The sequence below is a fragment of the Dromiciops gliroides genome, chromosome 2 (genome assembly GCF_019393635.1).
Source record: "Dromiciops gliroides isolate mDroGli1 chromosome 2, mDroGli1.pri, whole genome shotgun sequence".
Taxonomy (NCBI): domain Eukaryota; kingdom Metazoa; phylum Chordata; class Mammalia; order Microbiotheria; family Microbiotheriidae; genus Dromiciops; species Dromiciops gliroides.
This window is the reverse complement of record NC_057862.1, coordinates 304,741,095-304,755,596: the sequence shown is the minus strand read 5'-3', so window position 1 is coordinate 304,755,596 and position 14,502 is coordinate 304,741,095. Positions and strand designations below refer to the sequence as shown.

Genomic DNA, 14,502 nt, shown 5'->3' with positions numbered 1-14,502 from the left:
GAAACTGAGAACTAGAGAAGTTAAATGTTCCAACCAAGGTCACTTAGGCAGTAAGTAGCATTGCCCTACTCTTTCTACTACAAAGGCCCCAAGCTCTTTTATAGTTAAAACAACCCAGCCAAGAATTGAACCAGCATAGTCAAACCAACAGACAGTTAATTCTTTTCAACTCTTCATGGCTCTGAGGAAGTTAGAGGCCTGCCAACATTTCTGTGATTTTATATTATCATCTTATCAAAAGGTCAGCAATATGGGTCCCCTCAGCTTCCTTAAACAGCATTATAAAAAACCCAGCGGGGACATTATCTGCCAAAGGGATGGGTGTGTTCCTCAGACAATGCCAACTAAATACTAGTTATGTATAAACTGCTAAAGTCAACATCAAATGACAATCATTATCCTTCCATTTATTAAATGTTACAAGTTGGATTATACCCCTTTCTCCCATCTATTCCCTACCAACCCTCAACTCCACCCCCTGCTCCACACACACATACACATATTTTCTCCAGAACCGATCTGTACGTTGCAATCTCTTTTTGATGTCCCTTGCCAATATGTACTGTACCAGTACTGGTCTGAGGACAACAACAAGCAAAGAGTGGATTCAAGTTAATTCCAATCAAGGTCATAAATTACACTGTGACTTCCCCTTGAGCATCTGACCTCATATACATGCAAAATACTCTGAAGTGGGCCACACAAATCCCAGCCCCAATACATAGATGCAGATACTACCTTATGACAAAAAGCAAGCTTGTTCATATCAACATTGGCTGTTTCAGATCACACAGAGTACTCATACTCATCATCTTGTATTATTACAAATTTTTTAAAAATCTTAAGTTGGAGCAGTGGATAGAGCACCAGCCCTGGAGTCAGGAGGACCTGAGTTCAAATCCAGCCTCAGACACTTAACACTAGCTGTGTGACCCTGGGCAAGTCACTTAACCCCAACTGCCTCACCAAAAACAAACAAACAAAAATCCTTAAGTGGGTGAAGAAAGCTTTGAATCATCAGGTTAAATGATACTTACTACCTAGGCAATGTAATAAGTAAACTGTGAACTTTCATACAAGAGTTATTTGGACTGGTATTGCAATTTCCTTAACTCCCTCCCACACTGACTGCTTAAGAACTAGACTCTAAGAGCTGGTGCCTTTGACGGGTGCCCTGCCAAACTTGTTATGGGTTGGGAAACTAACCAGTTTTGTCATGGGTTGTTAAGTACCAGCAGAGCTCGAAGAAACTACTGGACTTGGCAAACAGTACATCCACTGATTGGTGGAATTCAGCTCACGTTTAATAAATGATTGAAGGAGAGAAAGGCCAATTAGGAAGTTAGGAGCAGGTTGGGATCTTCTGCTCTCAGACTTAATAAGCCTAAAAATTGGAAGGGATGTTAGGGACCATCCAGTACAACACCTTCATTTTACTGATGAAGAAACTGAAGTCCAGACAAGAGGAATCACTTACCCAAAATTATACTACAAGTTACCTAGGCCTTTCACAATAATTCTGGGCAGAAACAACATGAGTATCCCCTTGCCAGTCAAAGAGAACACAGAAGAAATGCATTCATAAAGTGCCTAAGTCATTACACCAAAGCATGTAAGTAATCAATTTAGGACTTATCAAGCAACCATTATGTGCCTAGCACCAACTAATTAAGAAACACAAGCAGGTATTCATCTATTGACAACTTAATCTGAATACCTTTATTTCTATTTGAAATATTTAAAATATTAGGAGAGAAAGTCCATCTCTGAGTGGGGGGTGGGGGGTGGGGGGTGGGGGGTGGGGGGGAAGGCCTGGATGTTCTTACATGCCCATTTCATCTCTAATAGTCTGTTTTTAACTTTCAACATTTTAAGGTCATCTCCAGTTCTAACTAATGTCTTACATTAGAGCAATGCTAGTATTGCCTTAGGCATAATGATCATAGATTTAGAATTAGTAGAGACTTAGAGTATCACCAGTTCAATTACCTTATTTTTACAAATGAAGAAACTGCAACTCATGGAGATTAAGTGAATTCATAAAAGCAGCTAGCATTTAGATACTGCTTTGAAGTGCTTCACATGTCTTATTTGCCTGAATTGCCCAAAGTTACACAAGTAGTACATTGGATTCAAACCCAGTTGTTTCTTTAGATTCTAACTCCAGTGTTCTTTCCAGGGGGACAATGCCTTCCCAGGTTGAAGGAAGTGTTCATCTTAGTATTCTTTTAGTATTTGCAGTCTAATAGTCCAGTAGGAAAAACCCTAGATTTGGAGTCATATGACCTCAGTTTCAATGCTTGCTCTGCTACCAGAGTAAGGGCAAATAATTTAACCTCCCTAGGCCAATTCTTCCTCATCTATAAAATGAGTTGGTTGGCCTAGATTATCTCTAAGGTCCCTTCCAGATCCAGCTCCTAAGAACTATCTTCCTTTTATGTATATCATGATGGAGAAGATTAGGCTAAAATAGCCAACACAGTTTCCATCCTTCCAAGAGTAAATCTACCCTCTTCCTCTCCCCTCCAAGTTACCTAAGAGAACACAGTCCTTACTCAATCTACTAGTGGAATGAATAAACAAAACTTCTAACAGTGTGTAATGTTTAAACTTTACTGCACTGGTCCTCCCCAGCAAACAAACAAGCCTGCCCTCTGGCAATAAAGTCAAATCACCTGCTTGAGAGAACTGCATTTCTCTGGCCCAGTCTCCCATCCAGGTAATTTTATTACAGGGCACATGGGTGCACCCCCCCCCAACCCCATTCAGAAACTGAGGTTTCTGTTTCAATTACTAATTTCCATGAACAGGGAGTGTTGAAGAAAAGATGGTTTTGGAAAAATTCACCGGCAACTAAACTCCCCCCCCCCACACACACACACTCTCCCCACTTCTTCTTTTTTGTTTGTTTTGTTTTGTTTTTTTAGTGAGGCATTTGGGGTCAAGTGACTTGCCCAGGGTCACATACCCCGCTTCTTTTTGGTTCTCTTTTTCCTCTCTGGTAAAATGAGGGGGTTACACTCTTTAAGATCTCTTCCAGCTCCAGCAGTCTATGTTCTACATTCCAGCATTCTACAACCTAGGGTCCCTTCCAACCCTCATATTGTATAGTTTATGATTCTAAGGGTCCTTCTCCCTCTGATAATTCTGATTCTAAAAGGCCTTCCAAGCGTTTCATATTCCATGTCTTTATCTTTTAGCTCATTTTAGCCTCACATTTACCTGTGAAGTTAAGTGGGATTAGTATTTTTCCCAGTTTACCAATGGTGAAACTGAAGCACAAAAATTAAATCAGATTGGTTTGGAATTGTTTCTTGACAGTTTTTGTTTTTAATTCTTTACAACCTGCTATTATGCTAGGATCAAGATCAGGGAGGGTCTCTCTCCCTAAATCCAGAACCTTGATGTACAGAGAGCTCTGGCTACTCCCTCACAGCAGGATCGCCAATAAAGAAGCCCATATGGTATTATTCCTTCAGGAATGTGGTCTTGGGGGGAAGCGGAAGTGCTTCTGCCTGACACCACAGTAATGACTTCAGTAACTTTGCCTGCTCCCTCACACGTCTGCTTTTTCATTCATTCCCAATGCCCATGGTTTTTTTTTTTTAATTCCTATTATATCTATATATTTATGTTTATATACACAAGCCTTAAAAAAAATCCTGGTGGGTTCAAGAATCCTGTGAAGTACTTGAAACCAGCGGCAGAACCTCTGGCAATGGTAAGAACACTTGGTTTAATGAATCCGTGTCTTCATTCTACCTACGACCTTCCTAACCAAATAAATAAAACTTCCCCAAACTTTGTGACCAGAAGGAAGACACCTGCATTTTGCTGCTTGCGTGCAAATCTTTACACCTTAACTTCCCAAAGAGTGAATCCAGTGCACACCTTTGCCCTCTCTTCTCACACCTGCACTGATACCAAGTTCCTGGAGATCCCTGAGCTGTCCCCAAACCCCCATAGGCTTCCTTCCCCAAATCAGGCAAGGGTATAATTATGGGGCTGAGAGATTAGGGTGATCTCCAAAACCCTGACCCAAACAGCAAAGGGAACAGGAAATGGGTAGAGTTGAATCAGAGTTCTCGAACCCTTTAAAGAGCCATCAATCTAACCCATTCTTAACGAAAGATTTATTTATTTATTTATGTTACCTTGAAGGTTTTGAACTCGGATGTCGCTAATCTGCCCGATGAGCTCTTCCCGTTGAAACCAGTCCCACTCGTGCCCGGCCATGAAGGGGGGTGGGGTGGGGGAATGAGGGGGGAGAGGAAAGCCGAAGCCAGGAGCTGAGGAGCAAATCAGCTGTAGCAACAGCAGTAGTGGCAGAGAACAGCTGGGGAGGTGGGGGGTGGGGAAGACTAAGGGGAGGAGAATTAGGAGGAGGGGCCAAAAAGGAGCTCTGCAGCAGCCCCCGCTGGAGCACAGCTGGAGAGCACCACAGCCAGGTCTTCCACTACAGCTGGAGAAGTGGGATACTAAGAGATGGAAGGAGGCCTGTTAAGAGAAGCGGCCTCTTCGGGCTACCAGGTCTACCGCCTGGAGTCCAGGAGAAGGGCACTCGGCTACCCCCGCGTCTCTCTCGCCCACGTTCACGCTCGCAAGTCTCACTCATACACACACATTCATTCCCGTGAAGGCTCTAGGCCAGCGCTGGGGAGGGGGGAGGGGGTGAGGAAAAGAGAAGGAAAGGGGAAGAGGGGATAGGGAACGGGGAAGGGGGAGGGAGGAGGGAAGAGGGAGGAGGGAGTAAAGCAAAACTCAATCCGAGCCTGGAATGGAGCAGTTGTTTGTGTGTGTTTTCCTTCCCCTGTTTCTTTTTTTTTTTTTTTCGTGTTTTTGTTTGTTTGTTTGTATTTTCTTTCTTTACTGGCGATGATGAAGTCTGAGGTCCCCGCCGCCTATATTGTGATGTCTCTGAGTTGCCGAGGCTCTGCTCCGGGTGACGCACAGCAGGTTTAAACCAAGTTACGGCGGCGATCGGGAGAGACAGGCACACCTGGTTAATATTTGCCGATGACCTGGAGACTCTCCTTGTATAGGGAGCGGTGCCGGGGCCCCAGATTCGGGGTCATTCTTAACCATTCTATGCTTTTGCTCTACTCCCCGCATTCCAGATTGGCTGCAGCCCACCGTAGAGGAGCCGCCCACGCCCCGGGAAATTGGCCTGGAATTGAGACAGAAAGAGCGGGGCGGAGCCAAGGGGTTTAGGAAACTAAAGCAGGCAGGGTAGAAGAGGAAGAATTAGTGTGGAGGCGGAGTCCAGTTCTGAGAAGTTCCCTTGGAGCCTTGGCACCCAACTGAAACCTGCGGCTGGGTTACGGTTACTCTGGAGTGGGAGAGTGGAGGATAGCTGTCCTATACTATTTAACTTAGAATATCAAAATTCGGGGGCAGCTAAATGGCGCAGTGGTTAAAGCACCGGCCCTGGATTCAGGAGTACCTGAGTTCAAATCCGGCCTTAGACACTTAACACTTACTAGCTGTGTGACCCTGGGCAAGTCACTTAACCCCCATTGCCTGCAAAAAAAAAAAAAAAAAGAATATCAAAATTCACTTCTATGTTGGCATCTCTGTCCTGTTCTGGATTTATTCCAGAAATGTGATTTGGGACAATGTCACTGGAAGGGATGAAAAATTACTCCTCTTTTCCCTACCAAGTCAGATTTGACATCCAAACTGGATTTCCTGTGTCATATTGATGATACCTACATTTAGTATAGCTTATTTTTTTTTCTTAGTAAAGAGCTTTCATACGAAAAAAGAGAAGAATCAGAACAGCTTTATAGCCTCAGTTCTTATATTAACTTGGGCAACTCATTTCCCTCTTGGGACTGCAGTTTTTCCCTCTATAAAACGAAAGAGTCTGGGCTGAATGATCTGCAAAGTCCCTTCTAGCTCTCACATTCTATGTTCTGCAATTCTAAGAAGCCTTCCACTCTGAAAGTCAATGCCCTAAGGTCCTTTCTAGTTCTAAAAGTTTGTTTCAGTATCCTATGCTCTATCTCTTCACAATCTGTACCTGTGAGGGAAGTGAAGCAACTATTTTCTCAGGTTTATGGATGAGGAAATAGGCACAATAACTAAGTGACTTGCCCAAGATTCTGCAGTGAGTGCCACGGTGGCTCCCTCCTCACCCCTCACTCCTAGCCGGTCCTATGTCCACTGGATCATCAAACCATTGTTTATATGTGTTGGGGGTTGGGGATGGTCTTGTACTGGGGCAACTCCTATCTAGGAGTTTGCTCTAGACCAAACTCTGTCCCAAACACATAAAATATTGAAGTAATAAATACTTCAAAAAAAAAAAGGGGGGCGGGGTGTAAAGAAAAATCAATAGCACAGGAATCAGTCATCTAGCAAGTAACACCCTCATGTTTCACAATCTCCATTTTATAAAGAAGGGAACTGGGGCATGGCATATAGGCTGAGGCCAGAGAGTGGGTAAATAAAAGGGTTGGGCTGAAACTTAACAATTCCTACACCCTGGCCTAGTACCCAGTGATAAGAAGGTCTTCAATGTATGGGTGACAGATCAAGAATTTAGTAGAGGAAGACACACATTCATATTAGCAAGAGCATTAGACTTCAAGTCAAAAGACATGGGTTTAAGGGATGGCTCTCATGCCAAATAGGCTGTGTAACCCAGGACAAGCCTTTTACTCTATCAGAGCTTCAGTTTCTTCATCTGTAAAATATGGAAACAAATCCTTAAATTGTCTATTTCACAGGCATGTTGTAAGGAAAGGGATTTGTAAGCCTTAAAATGCTTGAGAAACAATAATTGGGTATGACTTCACATCCATTCACAAAGTAATGTTTGCTTTATATACTGAACAACAGGGTTCTTTCTCTGGGTTTCCCTAATTCTGATCCTCAGTGAATTCCTGAGTGTTAGAAGCCTCTTTTATTTAGTTCCTTCTGCTAGCTATCTTGTGTTTTCACACTTCATTTTATTTTAGTTAATAGCCATGGAATTATAATAGTGATGAAGTAATTTTTTTTTTACAGAATGAAAATCAGAGAATCAGCCTTCCTCTCTATTATTAGGCAGTCACAAGGGAAACAGCCCTTTATCAATATAAAACATGGGCTTTTGACTCAAGGATAGGTCATTTTTCATGATAGAAATGATGAATCCAGTGAATGGAATGAGTTCAGCAAGAACAAGAACCAAGGCATTATTCTGGTTTAACTTTCATTGAGCATAATATTACATATTCACTCATCCAACCTTATGTCTTTGAACTGATGGGGACAGACAGGAAATATTAATCCTCCTAGACTGATGGGTTGAGTCATTTTTTCAACATTTCTTAAATACCACATTATGTGTTGACTTCTATGATAGATGTTGGAAGATACAAAGTTTAAGCAAGACATGGTCCCTACCCTCAGGGGGTTTATAATCTATTAGAGGACATATGTGTTGTATGGTCATTATAAAATAGAACATAAGTACATAAAAAACTCATTTATGAAGAACTTTAATGTTTATAAGGTTCCTTAAAACAATCCTATGAGTTAAATAATATTATCTTCATTTCACAAATGAGGAAACCAAGTCTCAGAGGCTAGATGGCTTGTTCATATCCACATAATTAATATGTCAGAAAAGAATTCAAACCCACATCTCCTGACTCTACAGCCAGTGCTTTTCCCACTAAATAAAGTTGCCCATATGCAAAAAGAATACCGGGATCCAAAACCTACCTCTGGTTTTACTATCTGTGTGACCTTGGGTAAATTACTTAAACTTTGTAGGACTTAGTTTCCTCATCAGTTAAATGGGGGTTGGGGAGTGGATAAAGTGACTTCTGAAGTCCCTTCCAGGCCTAACCTACTACCTGTGTTATCTTCTGCAAGTTGCTTTATCTATGTCCCAGTTTCTTCATCTGTAAAATATACTAGATAATAAAGGCCTTTATTTGTTGTTGTTGTTGAGTAATTTTCAACTCTTCTAGACTCCTTTGGGGTTTGGTTTGTCATTTCCTTTTCCAGCTCATTTTACAGATGAGGAAACTAAGACAGATAGGGCAAAGTGACTTGTCCAGGGTCATACAGCTAGTAAGTGTCTGGGGCAGCATCTGAACTCAGGTTTTCCTGATTCCAGGCTTGGCACTCTATCCACTGCACCACCTAACTGCCATAAATCTGTTACTATGATCCTAAATCTATACTATGATTGTCAATGCTATAGGAAATCTCAGTTCAGGAGTCCTATGACTCCCAAGAACAATCATGTATTTTACTGAAAGCTACTTAAACAACCTGTTTATTTATTTGGGCTCTTTTTAGGGAAGGAGGAATGGGGTATAAATATGAAACTATTCCTAAAGTCAAACATCATGGGAGTTTGCCAGGCCTTTTTAAAGAACCTCTAACTCTATTGATTTGGACAAGTTATTTAAATTTTCTGAATCTGTTTCCTCATCTGTAAAAGAAGAGGGTTAGAGTGATTTATCATTAAACCCCTTCTAGTTATGAAATCTATGATCCTATGATATCTGTGGAAGGTGGTAAGGTAGATAAAGCTCTAGACCTGGAATCAGGAAAAGCTTAGTTCAAATCCAACCTCTGACACTTCCCAGTTGTGCAATGATGGCAAGTCACTTAACCTCAGTTTGCCTCAGTTTCCTGACTATAAAATAGAGATAATAATAGCACCTACCTCCCAGGGTTGTTGTGAGGATCAAATGAGATAATTGTAAAGTACTTAGCACAGTGCCTGGCACATAATAAATACTTGTTTCCTTCCCCTCCCTTGATCTCTGTCATTATTTGTAATAGTCACCACTCTAAAGGAAAGGGCTCAGGGTCAGAGACCTTATAATTAAAAATCATTTCCAACATTTTCATTTTACAGGTGAGAAGTGTGAGGCCCAGTAATAATTAGTGACTTTCATGAATTCACATGGATAATAAATAATAAATTCAGGACTCAAATCCAGTTCATTGGGCTCCAAATCCGGTGTTCTTTCCACTACATTTAATTACCAGTGTGTAGATACTTCTGAGAGTAGCATGTGGGAAACAAAGAACGTTTATATATATATACATTTAGAAGCAACTATCATAAAACATCTGACTTTCTGAAAGAGCAATAAATTTGAAATATATAAATTGCTATAGACATAGAATAGCACCCAGTTCTATTAAAGTCGAAGACAATTGGGATACTTCCATATTGTATTATTCTATTTTTTAAATTTACATTTTTTAATTAACAAAAATTAATTTTTCTTCTGTCCCACACCACCCACCATTAGGAAAAAAGAAAAAGAAAAACAAAACCTTCAGAACAAATATGTAGCATTCTTTTTAAAGTACCTCATGGCCAAAGTCTGAAAAGGAGGTTAATGTCCACCATTGGGAAGAACAGTTAGTAAATCTATTACTACTTAGAATTCACAGATAAAATCATTAATTTCAAGTAGGAAGGTCAGACTTTGAAGGCCATGTAGTTGTCTGACAATCACTTGTCCATTATAGGTATTAATCATCTCTTCATACTAAGCAAAATAAACCTCCATTAAAATCCTCTTCTGATGCCTCATTTTTGGCATGAAGCCTCTACTTATGAGAGGAGGTGTTTTTAATAATAGTAATGGTAATGATGGTAACTAATTTTATATAGTACCTATTATGTGCCAGGCACTGTGCAAAAGCAAAACACTTCATGAATATTATCTCAATTAATTTTGACAATAACCTTGGGAAATAGGTGCTATTGTTATCCCCACTTTACAGATGAGAAAAGTGAGGCAAATGGAGATCAAGTGACTACCCAGGGTCACACAGGTGATCATATCTGATTAGATTGGAACACTGGTTAATATTTCAAGGAGCTGTGAGTTCATCTTTATTGGTATTCCCTTGGGAGTGACAATTAGAATATTTTCCAAGTCGCTTAATAAGGAATTAGTAAGGAAGAATGAAAAACAGCGTACAGGAAACTTGACTCCAGTTGTGCTCCAGCAAGCAAGCGGCTGGGGAAGGGGACAATGTCTAGTCTCAGGCTCAGGTAAACCTTGGATGACATGCATCTTAGGGCCTTGAAGCCATACAACTCAAACCAATTGTCACATGATTTTCTTACATGTTAAAAATTGTGTTATAAAGATTATAACAATTTTATTGGAAAAAATATAAGCCAAGAAAATTATTCTAATGGATCATTTTGCTCAGGAAAAAATATGTTGGAGAAATTTATGACCAAAAAAAAAAAAAGATAAGCTAGTAACATAGAAGAAACAAGAGGTAAATGACAAAAATTCCATGTTCATGTGTTCCATTGGTATTCACACAATATAAGGAGATCTGGAGGAGCTCCAGTGCTCTCATATAAAACACTTTATCTTGCCACTATTGTCAGGGTTTTGTGCACTATAGACCCCTCCTCCTTCACCATCAGCTTGATCGGCTCATACAACCTCTTCATATGGAAGGTGCTAGGGAGCTTGCCCCAAAGAGAAGTGTGGTGATGTATAAGAGAGTCTCAGAGAGACCATGGAGCACCAATACAGACATTTTATATCTGGTTCAGGTTGACTAACCGTGTGGTTGGAAGGAGCCTTTTCTCAGTTGACTGTTTCACTTTCCCATTGACAAACCATGTGGTAAGGGGGAGCACAACTGGGCCTCCCCCCCAACCCCCAGCCTACATGGCCCCAAGAAACAGGCCTCAGTCCTTGATCTTTTGGATTATTTTTACATTATAGGTGAAGGTCAGGAAAATGAGCCACAAGTAACTGAGTTGAAATCCAGGCTAGGTTTTGCAACCAATATAGCAGTGATACCCTGAGAAGCTTGCAGTGACCTTTGGGATCTCAGCCCAGCAGTAGTTGAAACAAAGACTTATCAAGTAGACGTGGTGCCTTTGAATTTAAACTTAGTGGAAACAATACTATGTAGGAACTGAGCTTAGTCTTCTGACCCCCCTGAAACTGAAATGGTATAGAAGATATTATACCCCTGAGGTATTGGGAGAAATGTTTTTATGTTTGTCTTTCCTATATTTTGAAGTAAATAGCCCTTTGTAAAAGCTAACTTATATTATGATTCACTGGCCCCTAACCTGGGAGGATGTTGTATGTGGTGGCGGGAAGTGGGGAAAACATAGACATTTGGGGCTAAAGTCAATAGCAATCAAGGGAAATAGAAAATCAATACCCACAAAACTTGCCAGGGTCCCTCTCAAGAAGCCTGAGAGGGAGGGGCAGCTAGGTAGCACAGTGGATAAAGCACCGGCCCTGGATTCAGCAGTACCTGAGTTCAAATCTGGCCTCAGACACTTGACACTTACTAGCTGTGTGACCCTGGGCAAGTAACTTAACCCTCATTGCCCCCCAAAAAACAAAAAAACAAAGAAGCCTGAGAGGGGAATATAGCAGGCCTAGACCTGAGAGCATTGGCCCAGAGCATACATGTTCCAGTTTAGAAAAAGCCAAATTACTGGCTCCAGAGACAGGCTTATTATTTTTCCATGGGCATACATATGAGAATTTATAAATCGTGTAAGTTCTCTGCAAAGAAACAATATTTTTTTAATCTTCTTTGCAAGAAAAAGCAATATAAAATGCTGCCTAATGTAAAGATGGAAGCACAGGCAAGAAAGCCATTGGAAAAAACACATCTATGAAGAGACATCTGCAAGAATGTTGCAGGAGTCATTTTTTAGACTACATAATAAGAATCAAGCTTTCCAGGTGATCCTCATCACTGAGAGAACTTCAGCAGAATGTCTTAGGCCATCAAAGTCAAAACTTAAGATGAGCAAAACTCATAGATAAAACTCACACACAACTTCTTTGACTATTTTGGATGACCTAATTGGAAGAGTAAAAAGAGGACATTCATGGTTAAGGATTAAACTAAAAGAACATGAAGGTTCCATCTTACTCGAAGTTTCCATGATCCGACAATTCTAACCCTCTGCCTCCCTCCTCCTAAATCTATTCATCTTTATTGTCATCTCCAATATCTCTATTCCTCCTTGACCTTACAGCTCCTTAATCCTATTCAGGTCTCGATTTTCCTCTCTTCTCAGTCTTGACCTTATAATTAACTAATTCAACTTCATTCTTTATTCTCTTCTCCTATTGCCATTTATGACTGGCCAATCTTCAGCTCTAAATCATCCCTGTTTCCTGCCTTCTCTGTTCCTATTCCCTTACTATTGAATGATGTTTGAGAAAGATAGACAACTCTGCAAACTATAACTATAGACTCATGCTCTATCATCTAAGGTAGAGCCTCACTCCTCTCCTATTGATTCTTTTTTTTTTCTTTTAGTGAGGCACTTGGGGTTAAGTGACTTGCCCAGGGTCACACAGCTAGCAAGTGTTAAGTGTCTGAGGTCGGATTTGAACCCAGGTACTCCTGACTCCAGGGCTGGTGCTCTATCCACTGCGCCACCTAGCTGCCCCATATTGATTCTTTATTGTGCTCCTCTCAGTGGATTTTCTAAGCATCTTCCTCTCTAGGCAAGTTCCCTGTGCTATATCCGTCTTTCTCTTTATCAGGTTACCTCATTTTGTCATTTCTGTCTTCCCAACATCTTTCACCACAGTGATTATGCAAAAGCTCAAAACAGTCCATGTTACTAAATCTATTTGCAGAGAATCTGCAGTGGTTCTGGTTCTCTTTCCCAAAGCCAGGCTAGCAACATCTCCCCGTCAGGGACAGTGGGGTTACCCCTAAGGATTTAGGGCATCTTTCTCTAATGCTATCAGCTCAAGCCTCTACTGGTTAGGTTCCCCCTCACTGTTAGGTGCCAGTGACTAGCACTCCAGTTCCAACTGAACCACTTATCAATTAACTTTTTTTTTTTTTTTCAGGGCAATGAGGGTTAATTGATTTGCCCAGGGTCACACAGCTAGTAAGTGTCAAGTGTCTGAGGTTGAATTTGAACTCAGGTCCTCCTGAATCCAGGGCCAGTGCTTTATCCACTGCGCTGCCTAGCTTCCCCAACATCAATTAACTTTTACAAAAGGACATTTACTTCTAAGATATAGCAAGAACAAAAATACAAACATTTCTTCTCAAACCTCAGGTCACATTCTCCTCTGCACGGTAGAAACATAAGATTGCTCTATCACGTTCATGTCTACATATGTCTTTACTGTCAGATGAGTCCTTGTCTTAGCTTCCTTTAGGATGGGTGTCCTGACAGTCACTTCTGAAGGCTGTTCCTCCATCGTCAGGGCACCAATGCTAAACTGACTGCAAAACCCAGATGTTGTGATGTGGAGGCACCAGGAGGCTTATTCGACTGACTTTATAAAACCCACAAGGTTAACGTCTCCAGTCTCTTTCTCAAAAATGGAAAAGAACATAATGAAGAGGCAAAAGAATGAGGCCTGTTTTACAATGGTTTGTGCACTATTTCTCCCATTAGACTGTGAACTTCTTGAGAGCAGAGAATGTTTTTTGCCTTTCTTTTTATTCCTAGCAAGTAGCACGGTGCCTGGCACATAGTAGGTGCTTAATAAATGCTTGTCGACTGATTGATTGGCTGACTGATAAGGCCACATGTCAGAATCAGTGGGGAGAAGTTCCAAGGCCTCTTTTCTTACACTAGAAAATGGACAAAGAAACTTGTCACTGTCCTGGGCACATAGCCAATCAAAAAAGTTTCACCTACTCATATGATTAACAGACTGTAACCAATTACAGAATGTCTACACATGCTCAAGTATCTTCAAGGCACTTCTATTACATGTTATCACATCTTTCCCCAAAACAGATTCCCTCTGCTCCTCTACATGGGGAGATGGATTCCATTCCTCACTATCACTTCCAATATCTCTAACATTCCTAGTTTTCTCTTATCACTGTTCTGGCTTCAGTTTCCCAAATAAATTCCTGTGGCACCCCATTATCTCCAACATCAAATATAAAGTCTTTTGTCTAGCATTTAAAGCCCTTTACAACATGGTCCTCTCCCATTTTCCAGTTTTCTTACACATCACTTCCTTCTATGTACTCTGTTACCCAATCATCCTGGCCATTTGCTTTACCTCTCATGTGATATTCTATCCATTTTGCGTTTGATGTACTCCATGCCTGGAATTCTTTTTCTCCTTACTTATATCTCTGGTAATCCCTGGTTTCCTTCAAAACTCTGGTCAAGAGTTACCACTTATATAAATCTTGTACTATAGGCCAGGCCTGACTCATGACCAGTCTGGTATTTCAGGTAAGAAGTTGGAACAAAATGAAATTCTTGTCATTTTAAATGTACATAATCACATTTAAAAAATAAAGTGAGAAAATTATACTTCAATTTGCACTCAGAGTTCATCAGTTTTCTCTCTGGAGATGGATAGCATTTTTTTCATCATGAATCCTTTGGAATTGTCTTTGATCATTGTATTGATCAGAGAAGCAAGTCTTTCACAGTTGATCATTATTACAACATTGCTGTTATGGGGCACAATGATCTCCTAGTTCCTCTTCACTTTGCATCACTTCATATAGGACTTGCAATGTTTCTCTGAA

The 14,502-nt window shown here is 40.8% G+C and overlaps 1 protein-coding gene across 1 annotated transcript in view; it reads right to left on the bottom strand.

Moving 5' to 3' along the window:
- Positions 1-5,108, bottom strand: part of CLMN (calmin) — a 163,120-nt gene extending 158,012 nt beyond the window's left edge. The window contains 1 exon segment of the mRNA XM_043989292.1: positions 4,155-5,108. Coding sequence (XP_043845227.1) covers positions 4,155-4,236 — 82 coding nt within the window. The 5' untranslated portion in view covers positions 4,237-5,108.
- Positions 5,109-14,502: the final 9,394 nt, after the last annotated feature.